This window comes from Stegostoma tigrinum, chromosome 22, assembly GCF_030684315.1.
Source record: "Stegostoma tigrinum isolate sSteTig4 chromosome 22, sSteTig4.hap1, whole genome shotgun sequence".
Classification (NCBI taxonomy): Eukaryota; Metazoa; Chordata; class Chondrichthyes; order Orectolobiformes; family Stegostomatidae; genus Stegostoma; species Stegostoma tigrinum.
This window is the reverse complement of record NC_081375.1, coordinates 37,684,120-37,698,447: the sequence shown is the minus strand read 5'-3', so window position 1 is coordinate 37,698,447 and position 14,328 is coordinate 37,684,120. Positions and strand designations below refer to the sequence as shown.

The following is a 14,328-nucleotide window of genomic DNA, read 5'->3' as shown; positions in this document are numbered from 1 at the left end:
ACCATTCCTCAGGAAAAAAAATACTAGGTTCAGTTTTCACAAAAAAACTTAGGCATTAAGAAGCACTTCCTAAAAAAAGACACAGACTTAGATGGATTTACAGAAGGAATCAGAGCGATTGGCCTTAACAGCTGAAGATTCAGTCACCAATGATGGAGCAGTTATCAGGTGATGCTAGAAACTAGAATCAGAGAGCAGATGTGCTAGACAATCTGCAGACTGAAAGGGATCACAGTTTACAGGGTGGGGAAAGAGCATGGGGTGGGGGGGTGGGGGGGGGAGAGAATTTTAAGTGAGATGCTGCTTAACCAGGAGCAAAAATAATTCAACAATAGGGCTAAAGGCTAGTGAGCAAGGGAAACAGTATGAGACAGAATTCACTAGGGAGAACCTAAAAAATATATTTAAAAAGAATTGAGAGTCAAGAAGGTGGACCACCTTTCATTTCAATAATCAAGGTTTGACCCTCGGACTGTTATATTTAATTCCGGATCTGTTCAGCTTACAAAACTCCAAAGCAATTGTGATTAGATTTAACCTCAATTCACTGTGCCTAATTGTACTGGAGGGGAAGCAATGTGAGGACATTCATTCCATGTACACTATTTATAAAGATGAACATGTTGAGTTAGTAAAAACCTAAACGCTACCTCTGTCTGAACTCCTGGAAGACAATCCTATTAGGAAAACCTTGACGGCAAATTCGGATACCCTCCAATACACCGTTGCAGCGTAGCTGGTCAAGAACCAAGTGAGGATCTAGTTTTCCAGCCTGGAAAGTGATATTCAAACCATTATTTTGAACTGACTTTGGTTGTAATATCTTAAAACACTGCTCAAAGTGAGAAAACAGAAGGACCAAGAGGCTAAAGTGTTGAAAGCAAAAACAAAAACCCACTTTATTATGGAGATGTTTATTCTACAGTCAAAGTTCGGTTGAGCTGTTTCCCACACAAAATGGCCAATAATACCATGTCACATGACCTGACTTAATGACAGTCCGCCATAGTTACATAAATGCGCAACATCTCGTCGTCATGTGCTGAGTCACACAAAGTATTCTGGCTCCAAGATGCAATCAGAGGCAAGTTCTGAAAAATATATCTGCATATCCATGCCAGATAGAAAATTCCACTGGACCAGGCATAAAAGCCTATGCTTTTACACATCTGTACTACTGTTGAATTATCAAATCAGGCTGCCATTAATGTGGTTAAAGCCATTAATATATTAATCACTGGTGCGCTTGATGCTGAAGTATTGCAGCAACATTAGGTGATATAATCTAGAGTGTTCATGTCATCCTCCAAACCATTGCTGTCAAAAAAGTCTCTTTGGAATTGGTTCATGGCAACCACCAGCTAAACTTTTGTACACTGGGGCCTCATCACACGAGAAGATGTATTTGACAATACAAGATAAAATGTTCAAGTAGATTTTTCCTAAAAACAGTAATAAAAATTTTAGGAGATGAAGTGCAGATTTTTTTCTTTTTTAAAAACTGCCACAAGTTGAGTAACCATTTACTCTGAATTAAATCTTCCAACTAATTGAACTGTACTAAAATTAAACAAAAATTGCTGGATAAACTAGCCAGGTCTGGCAGCATCTGCAGAGGCAAGTCAGACAGAGTTAAGATCGAGAATCATTAGACCTGCAATGGGAACTGCTTTCTCTCTGCAGATGCTGCCAGACCTGTGGCGCTTATCCAGTAATTCCTGCTTTCCTCCCCACCATTCCACCAGACTTCCAGCAAAAAAAACTAAACACTTAAGTAGCCAGATTACTGTAAAATTAAAGTCTGCTTCAACTGCAGAACAGGAGCTCAAAACCTGAAAAAAAAACAAAGGACTTGATCAGGATTCAGCAATTTTGCTAGCAGCTCCAAAGATAAAAATAAATGCAGGCACATTAAATGGTCAAGGTGACTGCCTTGACATGTCACTAATTTTAAAACTGTTCCCTCTCTGAAAATAGAATTGATTCTTCATATTGAGCTGAAATTTCTCAAATTGAGCCTCTGTCATCTCTCCTAATTAGTGAGGAATCTTAGTACATGCAAAAATACATGAAGAGTACTAGTGTTTGACCATAGCATGGGAATAAAATGCAGCATCTCTCAGCAACTTTGTATTAACATCCTTACTCTGAACACAGATGACCTTAAGGGCTCAGTCATGAAAGCAAGGCCAAAGCCAAAACAGCACCATAAATTAACACTTCATACTTAATGAAGTCAAAGGCAGTAAAGTCAGGAGAAGTGTAACCATTCCCATGCTTCTAAATAGTTCATAACTTGAAGCTATGAACATTCTCAACTACCTTAGGTGAACATATTTTTCATATCATGAAAATTATGTACACATGCGTCCTACATAAAAAAGGGCAAAGTAAAGCAAATATCACAATATCCTGTCTCCACAAACCCACCTCAAAGTCAATTAAGTTACAGACTGCCTGCTCTAATCCAGAAGTAACTGTACAAATCCTTACAAAAAGTCACTAAGCTTGGCACAAATAGTGGGTGGGATATCTAAAAGTAGCCAGGAGTGAACTTATCAGTGCCGTATCCCAGTGAATTTAAGAATGTGCCAATGGTAGAAATAACAAAGCTGTACAACTTTGTAAATAATCCTTGCTTACTTTAATATCAATAACACAATAGCATGTGCCATTTCTGCTTTGAAATTGTACTCACCCTCTTTTCATGGTTTGGAATGATGCATCGAACAAAGTTTGGGTTGGTGTTACGTAGGGTTGCCATTAGTTTCGCCAGGGACTCTTTGTACAGTTGCCCGACAGTGCGGAACATGCCCTTTTTGGTTTTGTATGAGGAGCCAAATGCAGTCTCATTCATACCAGCAACTTGGTCCAATCCCACAATACGATCAACTGCAAAAGAAAGTTGAAAGCTCATTGGCGTTGCTCTTTCATGCTGTATGCAGGTGCGTGAATTGCAGAAGCAAAGCAGGAGACATTGACTTGCAATCAAAAGAAATAAATTGCAATACTGATATGAAGCAGCAATTATGCAGCCATCATGTCTTAAAGTAAAGCACCGCTTCCATGTCCTACAACATAATCGCAAAGAATTTTGTCCAAAGACAGAAGTGTAACAGATACTTCCTCCATAGATGCAGGTAGTAAAAGAGACAACTCTTCAGTGTGTACAACCAAAAAAAGTATAACTACCTTATGGCGAAGGATCACTATGTAGCAACCAAATGAAAAATTTAAGTTTGGTGTTCAAAACAGACTTTGGTTAATACCTGTACACAAGTTCAAGATTATATTAGAACTTTTTTTTGAGTTAGAACAGACACAACAAACACTCAGCATTTTCTCATAACACCAAGAACTTTAAACCCTACAAGAAATGGAGGCATGCAGGAGTGAGACAAACTACACTCATCTGACAGACAGAATGGGGCCCGAGCTACGAGGAAAGAGAATAAAAGTGAGAACTTTACAAAACAAGGAAGTGGAATTGGACCCTACAAGAATTGATATTTTTAAAACATAACATGGAAATAGTCCATTCTTTATCTCAATCAAAATGTATGATCTGTTATTGTCAATGCTCAAAACTATTTGACATGGTGTTTTGTCTGTTCCATGTTAGTAACAGTCCCTAGCATTCACTTCCTCAAACAGAAACTTTACAAATCCATGACCCCTATTTCCTAGAAAGGAAAAGGACAAAGACAGGAGAAACAATGGAAACCCAGCACATGCAAGCTCCCCTCCAAATGCTACAATATCCTGATTTGGAGCCATATCATTTGTTCCTTCAGATTCAAAATTCTGGAAGGTCTTCTTGTGGGTTTACTGACACTGAGGATGACAATACTTCAAGGCAGCAGCTCACCACCACTGTATTGGAGGCAATTTGAACAAGTTCCTGAAATGTAGGTTCCAGCAGTGTCTCTGACACACCAACTCCTACATTTGTGCACCTCTAGACACCTGTCTTTTTTTAAAGAAAATATACAGCTGTTTCAAATAGAATTTAGAATTTGAATTTTATAAAGGGCAGACAGATGTGGACTAGTTTTGTAAAAGGTGGCTTTTTATTTTAAAAATGCAGGTCAAATTAATTCTGAACGTTGACCTCAGTTCATTGATTCCAAGAAAACTGGCGGTGCAGTCAAACAGCTGGCAGCATGCCTGTTGTGTTAATGAATGTTTCATGCTGCTGAGTTCATGCCAGACTGAATAAACTCAAAAAGCTATTAGTTTTGACTTCAGAACAGTAGGTTCAAGAGCTCAGTTCAGAAGAACCCAGAGTTTAGTCAGAAGGACAGTCCCCCCGCCACCGCCCCGAGAAGGGGAACCAAGATTTTCCACCAACTACTCTAGCTAGTGTTTGTGTGTAGTCTTCACATTGGGAGAGCTTTTATTGAAGACTTCAAAATTATACAAGCATGTACATTCATATCATTGGACCCTACAAGAAATTAAAATTGTCTTCACCGTCCAAGGGAAAGAAAATAAAGACAAATCAGTAAAGTATAAAAGGTTTTCTTAAAAACAAAAAAAGATAGGAATGATATTTCACGAGGAATTAGTCACTGCTAGGATTGGAAACAGGTTGTAGAACTTGAGTGTTTGTGATAAGATCATTCTAGCTCTCTGAGCACAACGGCTTTTTTGCTTTCTTCAGTATTAAAGCTTATGTTCTACTGTTAAAGAACATATGCAACACCTTTGATAGTGCTTAGTCACCGGAACATACAATGTTAACCAACTGCAAAAAACAAGGCACTTAAATATGCTCCATAAGCCAAGTTTCATGCCCGAGTTCTGGCTTGTCCAGCATTAGCAACAGCTAAATTCATAAAATGGACTGAATTGCTAACTCCCATTTCTTCACTGCAAGGTTTCTAAAAAAAGGTAAAAACAAAACATAAACCAATAGGGTCCAGACTTCCTGACAGTAAAGAATTGGAACCATCTCACCCTCACACCTCAACATCCCCCAAATACAAGATACACTTGTATGCTTATACGCCATTCCAAATAAGAGAAAAAGATAAAGATAGTTTCTCACAAACATGCTCCAAAGTACATAGAATCTAAAAGAACAAAAACAGCTGGAAGCTAGGGATAACAAAAATAACTCAGCATTTCTCTCATTTGTTACAAGGGATTTTAAACTTGAACAAATTATCAAGAAAAATAAAAGCTAATTGAACATTTCTGCATCTCTCCAATGTCATTCAGCAAACTCTGGGTAAACATGCACAAAACAACATGTAATTTACAAACCATCTTTCCATAACTCTGCCACAAATTTGTCCATTGATTGATGCAGGAGAGTGGCAACATTGTCATTGAGTGGGTCCATGTTTTTCAGAAGCCATTCGTCTGCCTTGTAATCCACCTAGTGCCGAAGGTTTAAAGATTACTGATGTACTTATGTACATTTAAAAAGCTTATGAAAACAAACAAAGTTACACCTTGTCAGAAACCATTATGTGACCACACTTCACATGAACCTTTGAAAGACTTTGAAATTCCATTTGATACATTAACTCAATTAAGTTTTGCTCTGCAAGCTCAGATGGAATTCAGAGTTTCCAAATAGGAATAAAGTGGGTGTTTTGACTAATAACTCCCTTCAATACCCACCACACAGACTAATTGCTTAATATCACACTGCTGCTTGAGATGGCTGGCTGTGCACCAAACCACTGCCTTATTTCCTACATGAGAATGGTGATTAGACTTTAACTTATACTCAATTAAATCACATCAATTTACAACCGATTCGCACAGTGACTGTTTGTCAAGAGTTAGAGAATACAGCTGCGTAACAGCTAAAGCATTGTTAAAGTGCAGAGATCACATTTTGGAAAGTAGATACAGCATATGCAGGGAATATATATTTTACATTATCTATTATAGATTTTTAAAATTGCCTGATTGAAAGTAAAATGAAAACCCTTCCAATTTCAAAATGCTTGGAAGAAGCCACAAATGTTTCGCAACTTGTGAATAACTGACTTTTCATGGGAGATTCTATGGCCATCACATTGGGTGGAATGGAAAAAAGGTCAGAGTTAACTGGACCCTTCAAGTTCATCCTTTCTGGATGCAAAAAACAGTGTTCAGCATGTCCTTAAATGTATGCCAGCAAACTACAGTTCATAAAACAAAGTATTCCATTTGTTTTGCGGCTTTTTACTTTGATGGATTGCACCAGATATAAAAAAATAGTATTGCCATTCAACAACCATTGCCATGAGGTGTGCAAAATAATGATGTGAGACTTCATAGACACAGAATAGCTAGATCCGGTGTAGCACAATAGATCAAGAACAAGGAAGGTCATGTAAAATGACAAGTGTCCGATTCACTATTATGGACAAGTCTGGCTGTGAATAACTTACAGCAGATTTTCCACGGATGTGCTACAAACTTCAACTGATTGCTTCTGACACGGCACAATAAAATCCTTTGAGCAAAGGCTTAAATAAGTAAAAATGGTCATATCTTTCAAATTTGTGTTCTGGAATATCAAGTTAAAAAGGTAGAACACCACTCAACCCATTCCAACATGAAAGATTGCCCTTGCTTATGTCAGGACATTAGGGAGTGCTTAACTCTACGAAGCTGCACAAGTAACAGGGCTTGATCAAAATTCCAAACAGGAATTCCTTATTATCTATAGGATTAAAAAGTTTACTAATCATGGGATTCATGTTTTGCTTTATTTTCACTTACAGTTCAAGTCTACATACCAAGTTGGAAATGTATTCCCCTGGGCATGGAAGGCATATACCACAAAAAAAGCTGTGTCAACAAGGAGAAGTCTGAGCAAGGAAAGCTGATTAAAAAAGGTCAGTGGATGCCCAGGTAAGAGAAAAGATATAGAACTAAGGAAATAGGATCAGCACTGTTCATTCATCTACTGCCCTGTTCCTGCTACACAACTATTTTCCTGCCCCATCCCATATTCAGAGACACCCTGGGTTTCTAAACATTGACTGCTGTCTTCAAAACAGTGGCTCATGTTATAGACCAGACCAAACCCCCTCAAAGTATTACGATTGGCTCACCCTTAAATTTTTTGAAAATTAAAACACAAGGTGTTATGTTCCAGATGTGATTCAACTCAAACTACAGCAAAACACATTTTATTCATCTGCCCTAACTATAACTAAAATACAAAAAGGAATTAGAACAACCTGCTGGAAGAAAATTGATACTGTAACTATCAAAAATTAACTGTTCCAATATAGTAACACCCAAAAGACACACCCTTGGAAAGAGACAGACATTCAGAAAAACTCATTGTCTCACATGCAACGCCCATAGTAGGTGCAGAACTACTAGCTTGTGGCTGTAACTGAGGGAAAGAATAGCTTCTACTTCAAGACCCCAACATCAACTGCTAGAAACTAAATATCCTGGTTCTGTGGGTTGGAGCTTGACCCAACCTACTCAGGCTGCTTCTATTGTTCCAACTTTAACAAAAAAAAAACAAACCTAAGGCTTCACAAGTTGTTTATGTTTTCAGGCTGTTCTACACCTGTGCCCCAATCTCTCTAAAAGGAAACTACGATAGCACACCTCAAAGTCACAGCATCGTCACCCTGAACGTTTATAGCCCTCAGGTGGAGAAAGCCATCTGGCATTTCTGGTCTCTTCACAACCTGTTTACATCCCTTAGTTTCTCAAGGGAACTTACCCACTCAGGTATACAATTGTCAAACATGACTTCATTACACTTAGCCATCATATCCAAATTTTTACAATATGTGTGAACAAAGGTTGAAGCCCATGATCCACATGGTAATAAAAGGAATGATCTATAGATCAGTTAGGTAAGCAGAAAGCAACACTTTGCAAGCAATGGTTGTGCATAGCTAGAACCGTATAAAAAAGTTTACTACAGTATCTGCATAAGAGACAGACAATGAAGAACCAAAAAGAATAAAGCTTGTTTTCTACAGAGTACAAATAGACAATATTGTTTACTTCTCTGTACAATCAATCATCGGACAGACAGTGAATGCAGCAAGGTTCCACTGATCTCAAAATAGCTATTTGCAAACAAGTTTTAGTTAAGGGCAAAAATCTCAAATTTAAATGAGGCCATTAGCTTTAACATAACTACATAAGCCAATTAAAATGGTGCACATCAAAACTTTGGACCATCTTGAATGCAGAAAAGATCAAACAAAAACAAAACCATCGTAAAAATAATGTTCCATTCAGTGGACCTACCTTGCCAGCATAGTGAATAATGCAGAAATCAGCCTTATCTTTGAGCTGCCTTGGCTTTTGGAATTTTGAATGTGTACCCTGCTCTTGACTCAGCTTCTCCACAAATGTCTTGTCGGTAGCCTTAGGAAACCAACATTCCTCATCCAACAAAGCCAGCACACCAGGAGGATTTGCCTGGTATAACAAGAAGTTCATGGATTGAAGTGTGTTTTATGTCCAAATGTCTCAATAGATTAGTCTATTAACACAATCTACCCCAAAAACATTATTCTCCATAGATTCAACATATTAATGCTTTGAAGTGCTGTGATGTACTTTGAACTTTTCAGTCTGTATTTCTCTCCCAAATCTATTGTTGATAGAGAAACAAATAGCATTTTTGCCTCATTTCAAAACACATCCAGTATGGCATCGTGACAGCATTCTAAAGGCAGATGCAGGGCCTTGAAAATAAAAACTGAGCTCTCAATCTCAGCAAATGAAGTGCTTCTCAGTCTTGTGCCAAAGAGATATGCAGTAAGTTGAAACAGGTTCTGAACAGGGAATTTTTTGTTTTAAATTCATGGGATATGGACATTGTTAGCTAGGCTGGTATTTATTGCCCATTCATAATTGCCCAGACAGCAGCTATGAGTAAACCATATTGTTGTGTCTGGAGTCACACATAGGCCAGACCAGGTAAAAACGGTAGACTTCCTTCTGTGAAAAGGTAATTAGTGAATTAGACTACTACCCCTGCAGCCCCCCACCCAACCCCATTCCCTGACTCCAAGAGAATCGGTAACAATTTTGTAGTCAGATTCAATTCCAAAGTTTTACTGAATTTGAAATTCACCATCTGCTTATGTGAATCAAAACTGGGTCCCCAGAACACTTTCAGGATCAACGGTCTAGCAATACCACCACTCAGCGATCAACTCTTGAAGCGATATTTTACTTAAAATTTTGGAAAAGTGGTCCCAGTTAAATGGAACTTTAAACCTCCTTATATTCTGCTCATCAATTCTACTGTTTGGAAAATCTTTTCCTCAGATCTATTTTAGTTACCATCATTCTGCTATAAAAATGCTCTTCAATCCCCTTCTGAGCAAACTTATCATTCAATTGATTTTTCTCCTCCTATGAAGCAGTTCAGTTTTATTTCAAAGCTAATTTGAATGCAAGTTTTGCCATTAGCAACATCAGTATGTTACACTAAAATGTCTACAATGGTCACAAAGTGGTCAAATAGTAAAAACCAGAACCCTTTATTCTTACAGGTCTCTCTATGAGGTCAATGCATGGCTGCAGATCCAGGCCAAAGTCAATGAAATTCCACTCAATGCCTTCTCGTTGGTATTCCTCTTGCTCCAGGATAAACATGGTGTGGTTAAACAATTGCTGCAACTTTTCATTGGTGTAGTTGATGCAGAGTTGCTCAAAAGAATTCAGCTGCAATGATAGAATCACAACTTGTCACTTAAGCAAACTACTGAGCCTGCACACCACACAGAAACAAGGGTAGACTAAAATCAGCTCATAAAGCCTGGTCTATCATACCATTAGATCATGGCTGCTCATCTGCATTAATGCACTTCCCTGTGCTACCTCCATACCTAATGATATCATTCATCTCTAGAAATCTATTTATATTTTCAATATGCTTAATGACTATACTTCCACATTGCTCTAGAGTAGAGAATTCCAAAGACTCAGCACCCTCCAAGTGAAGAAACACCTCATCTGTCTTAAAATAATATTACATATCCTAAGATCTCATTGCCTGGTTTTAGTGTTTCCATGGCTGACAAAAACTAGCTACATCCATCTGGTCACTCCCTGTAGGAATGCTGTAAGTTTCCATGAGATCACTTCATTCTTCAAAACTCTAGAAAATACAGACTCAGTTTCCTCAGTCTGTCAAAAGAATGCTGTCATCCCAGGGATTAGTCTGGTCAACTTCTGTTGTGCACTTCTACAGCATGCACATCTTTCCTTAGATAAGAAAGCCAAAACTGTACACAGTACTCCAGGGACAGTTCCAACAAGGCTTTACATGATCACAGTAAGACATTTTATTCTTGACTCCAATCCCCTTGTAAAAAAGAGTTCAACAAGCCATTTGTTTTCCTTTACGATTGCCACACCTACACTATCTTTTAGTGACTCATGAGCAAGGGCCCTCAGGTCACTGAGCATAGTTTCCAACCACTCATCGCTGTTGGGAGTGTCTCTCTTTCTGGACTGTTTCTCCCACCTAACCCCCGCCCCTATCAAAGGGGGGAAACATCACAATTAAATCCCATCTACTGTTCTCTCCAATTCACTTAACTGCTGATATCTGTTTGAAGTTGTCTTGCAACCTCTCCAAAATGTACATTTGCACCTAGTTGTGCCATCAGCAAATTTAGAAACATTACAACTAGTCCCCACAACCAAATCATAGATGCTGCACAGCTCTGGCTTTAGCACTGATCTTTGCAGTACCCCACTGGTAACAGCCTGTCAGCTTGAGAATGACCTATTTATTTCTACCTCTGTCAAGCAACTCAATTCATACCAGCATCATCAGCCACATCTCCGTGTACTCTACTTCTATTTATTAGCCTCCTCTCAAGCTTTCTGAAAATCCAATTGAATGCTCTCCACAGATTCTCATTTACTTATAAAAGAATACATCTACAAAACAAAAAAATCCTAAAAAATTTGGATGAAATGGAATTTGCTGCTTAAAATTTTAAGTGCACAGTCATCATATTCCCCTCAAATTCTAACATTTTTCCAACTGCTGACATCAGGCTAACAGGTCTACAGTTCTCCTTCCTTCATTGTGTTAAATAGTGGGGTTGTATTTGCTACTTCACCGAATCTGTAGAATTTAGAAAGATAAGTTACCAAATGTATTAATTCTCTCAGGCTTCTGGATTTGGCTTATCTGGTCCATGGAAATTATCAACTTCCAATTCAATTGAATTTTACAAGTACTTCCTCTTTGTAAACATTACTTCCAGTTCCTTAGTTTCACAAATCCCTGTATCTTCAAATGATGTTATTCCAAAAAAAGACAGTTTCTCTGCCATCCTCATTCTCCACTATATTCTCCTATAGCATGTGAAAACATCTCACATTAAAAAGAAAATTATGCAAGGATATCAATAAATGAAAAGTGTTGCTAAGAACACAGGCAAAAATAGCAAAAGCTATCGTACAGGACCATGCCATTTCATATGCTTTCTTTCAACTATGTTGATAATTCCAGTGGTCCAACGTCAATCCTTTTTAAAAAAGACTGCATTGAACTATTGATTGTCTCCCCCACTTTTCCCCCCACCACTACTAACCCTCAAAACCTGCAAGCCTTTTTCCACTCCTGGCTGCATATTAATTTATTCTCAACATCCCTACTAAATATGTTGTAGTGAGAGAGATCTGTTCGCTTTACTTCAACCTTGCACATGTGGCAACCTTAAAATGGGACAACTCACAAGGTGACCTCCACGGCCATGCTTACATGCTGCATACAGGAAACAATTCTCAAATTGGGCCCAAACAAGCCACACAGAGTCCTTTTCCCATGACCAATTACTAACTTTCACAATGTCTGTTCAAGCTCAGTTAGGGTCACATTGAGATCTACTTGACCTAACTGAAAAATCAGTCACATATTCTTTTTGTGAAGACTACCTGGGACACTACTAGCAAACACAAGTTAAGGCAGACCCAAGATTTCAAAGTAATAGTGGACTTACTTCGAAGATTTCAAAACCAGCAATATCCAAAATGCCAATGAAAGAAGCTCCCTGCCGTTTTGTCCTATCCAAAGCTTTGTTAATGCGGTGAACAAGCCAACGAAATAGGCGCTCATAAGTAGCTTTTGCTAGAGCTTCGATTGCAAAGTCAGCCTTGGAAGCAAAAAATACAAATGTTATAAAGTGGAGAAAAAAGACAACTTTAATTCATTTATAGTGCTGCAAGCCACAAATCATACCTGCTCTTTGGTCTGTGCCTTCTGAACATAGTCTCGACCAACTTTGATACGTGGTGTGAGAATAGCACGAGTGAATTCCATCACATTCATTCCCAGCAAGTGACAGAGTTTCTGAGCAGCTTTACAGAATAGCACACATTTATGTTCCATGTCAGAGCATTTTTAACAGGTATGGAGAAAACAGTCCACAAAAATCAAGCATATATAAAAAACACAAAAATGAATAACTGATTACTGGATAAATGCCTCAATGGTGTTCTATTGTTTTTTCAATACAGAAAAGCAAAGCAAAGCTAAAAGCAGCTCTGAAGGGTCTCTCGCTCTCTCCACTAATACTGCCCGATGAATATTTAACATTTGTTATCACAGAAATGAGCTAGGTCATACATGGTGCCAGTAAAGCCAGCCACTCAAATGACATAGAAAACCATCTGGCTGAGTCTCAATGTATATTTCCCCTCATATTCCATCCCCTCACTCAAATGCTCATTTTTCAATTTGACTCTTGGATGCTAGATAAATGGTGAAGTAATTATACCAAGCATCAGGTGCCTTCGCCTTCCATGCCTTTTGTCTGTTATCCGTACTCGAGTCACAAAACATAAAATAAGGTTGAGGAAAATGTCTTGACAAGTATAATACCATGGAATGCTTCACAAGATGCAGTTGAGAAACACTACAAAATTAACATGCATGGTTTAATCAAGGACCCTTAAAATGGGTTGGGGGGGGTGGAGGAAGAGAGTAAGGGAAGAGCAAAGAGAGCAAACAAATCTGCTTTATCAGGTGTAATAACACCAAAGACTTTTGCAATTGCCAACTACTTTCTAGGCTCTGAATAATCTTTTTGTTAGACCGCATACAGTTTTGAAATCAAATTCAAATATAGATCGCACTGATGTTTGCAGATTTTTATATCAGACTATAAAATACAAACCAACAAAATTTTTAAAAGTTTCTTTTTAAGAAAAGAAGAGGAGACATTACTGGTTTACTGTCTAAACTGGGCTCCATTATTTAACAGTCAACATGGTAGTACCACATTGGCTTCAGCAACTAGGCTAGAAAGAAGTTAGCTAGCTAACGCTGATAGGTGGAGAAATTAAATCTAATTACATAGACTTACGGCAACAACTTCATACTTCCTGCCAGTATATTACTTAGATCTACCTGAGAAATTTTGTTTGTATATTAAATAAAGTGACAAACGACATAATACAAAAAAAAAAGTGTTGTTTAACAGATAACAACTATAAAAGATAATAACCAATGTCTTAGCTGACCTGTGTTGTCTGGCATAGATGCCTGGTCTGTATTCCTTTCCTTCTTGAAAACTATATTGCCAAACTGCAGTACTGATGAAGCTACTTTCAACATTGCTGGAACGTAATACAAAATAAAACAGTTAACCAGAAAGAACTTCTCTCTCATCCAAACTATGATACAAAACAAATTTAGACCTTGTAGTAAAAAGATGGGATATAATGATATTCACCAGGCTTCAGAGTGGTCTGGTCTGAAAACCATTCCTATCATTTTCTTAGGTACAGCTCTTCAAGCTAATTGTTCCCACTATAAAGGAGTAGTGATATTGCTGCAGCTAACAACAAACCCACTTCAAATTTACACATTCAGCAAAACAATACAAACACTAATTATAACTGGAGAATGCAAAATCAAGTATAAAGGGCAAAGCTTCTCAGTGGAGCAACAGCACCTGCTCCTCACATGGAAAAAAATCAAGGCGGTTACATTTACACAATTACATTGATGCTAAACCACCTTCATGAATGCATGTTTAACAATCACAGGAAATTTATAGCCTTTTCTAAATCTCCTTCATAACTTGAAAAATGGTCAAGTACAATATAGCAGAAGCAACAGATACAGAACTGAAAGTTGAGTAGGCTAAGAACTCATACAGAAATGCAGGCAACTCAAACGTAATGTAACACTGGTACATGAGTATGAGATAGAAGAATGGAAAGAGCCACAGGAAAGGTTACAGCATGTGCACCTGTTCAGCTGAATAAACTTACTGCCCATTCTAATCTACTTTCCAGTACTTGGCTCATAGCCTTACAGGTTACAGATTTTCAGGTGCTGATCAGAGTTTTTTTCTGTAAAAA

At 38.0% G+C, this 14,328-nt stretch overlaps 1 protein-coding gene across 4 annotated transcripts in view; it reads right to left on the bottom strand.

Moving 5' to 3' along the window:
- LOC125463506 (myosin-10) overlaps positions 1-14,328 on the bottom strand; it is a 156,919-nt gene that overhangs the window by 48,600 nt on the left and 93,991 nt on the right. For all 4 annotated transcript variants that reach the window (XM_048554815.2, XM_048554818.2, XM_048554819.2 and 1 more), the window contains 8 exons: positions 13,483-13,578; positions 12,200-12,318; positions 11,961-12,113; positions 9,490-9,663; positions 8,233-8,406; positions 5,269-5,383; positions 2,699-2,892; positions 651-772 (listed from right to left, as the gene is read on the bottom strand). In XM_048554815.2, coding sequence (XP_048410772.1) covers positions 651-772; positions 2,699-2,892; positions 5,269-5,383; positions 8,233-8,406; positions 9,490-9,663; positions 11,961-12,113; positions 12,200-12,318; positions 13,483-13,578 — 1,147 coding nt within the window. The remainder of the gene's footprint in view (positions 1-650; positions 773-2,698; positions 2,893-5,268; positions 5,384-8,232; positions 8,407-9,489; positions 9,664-11,960; positions 12,114-12,199; positions 12,319-13,482; positions 13,579-14,328) is intronic.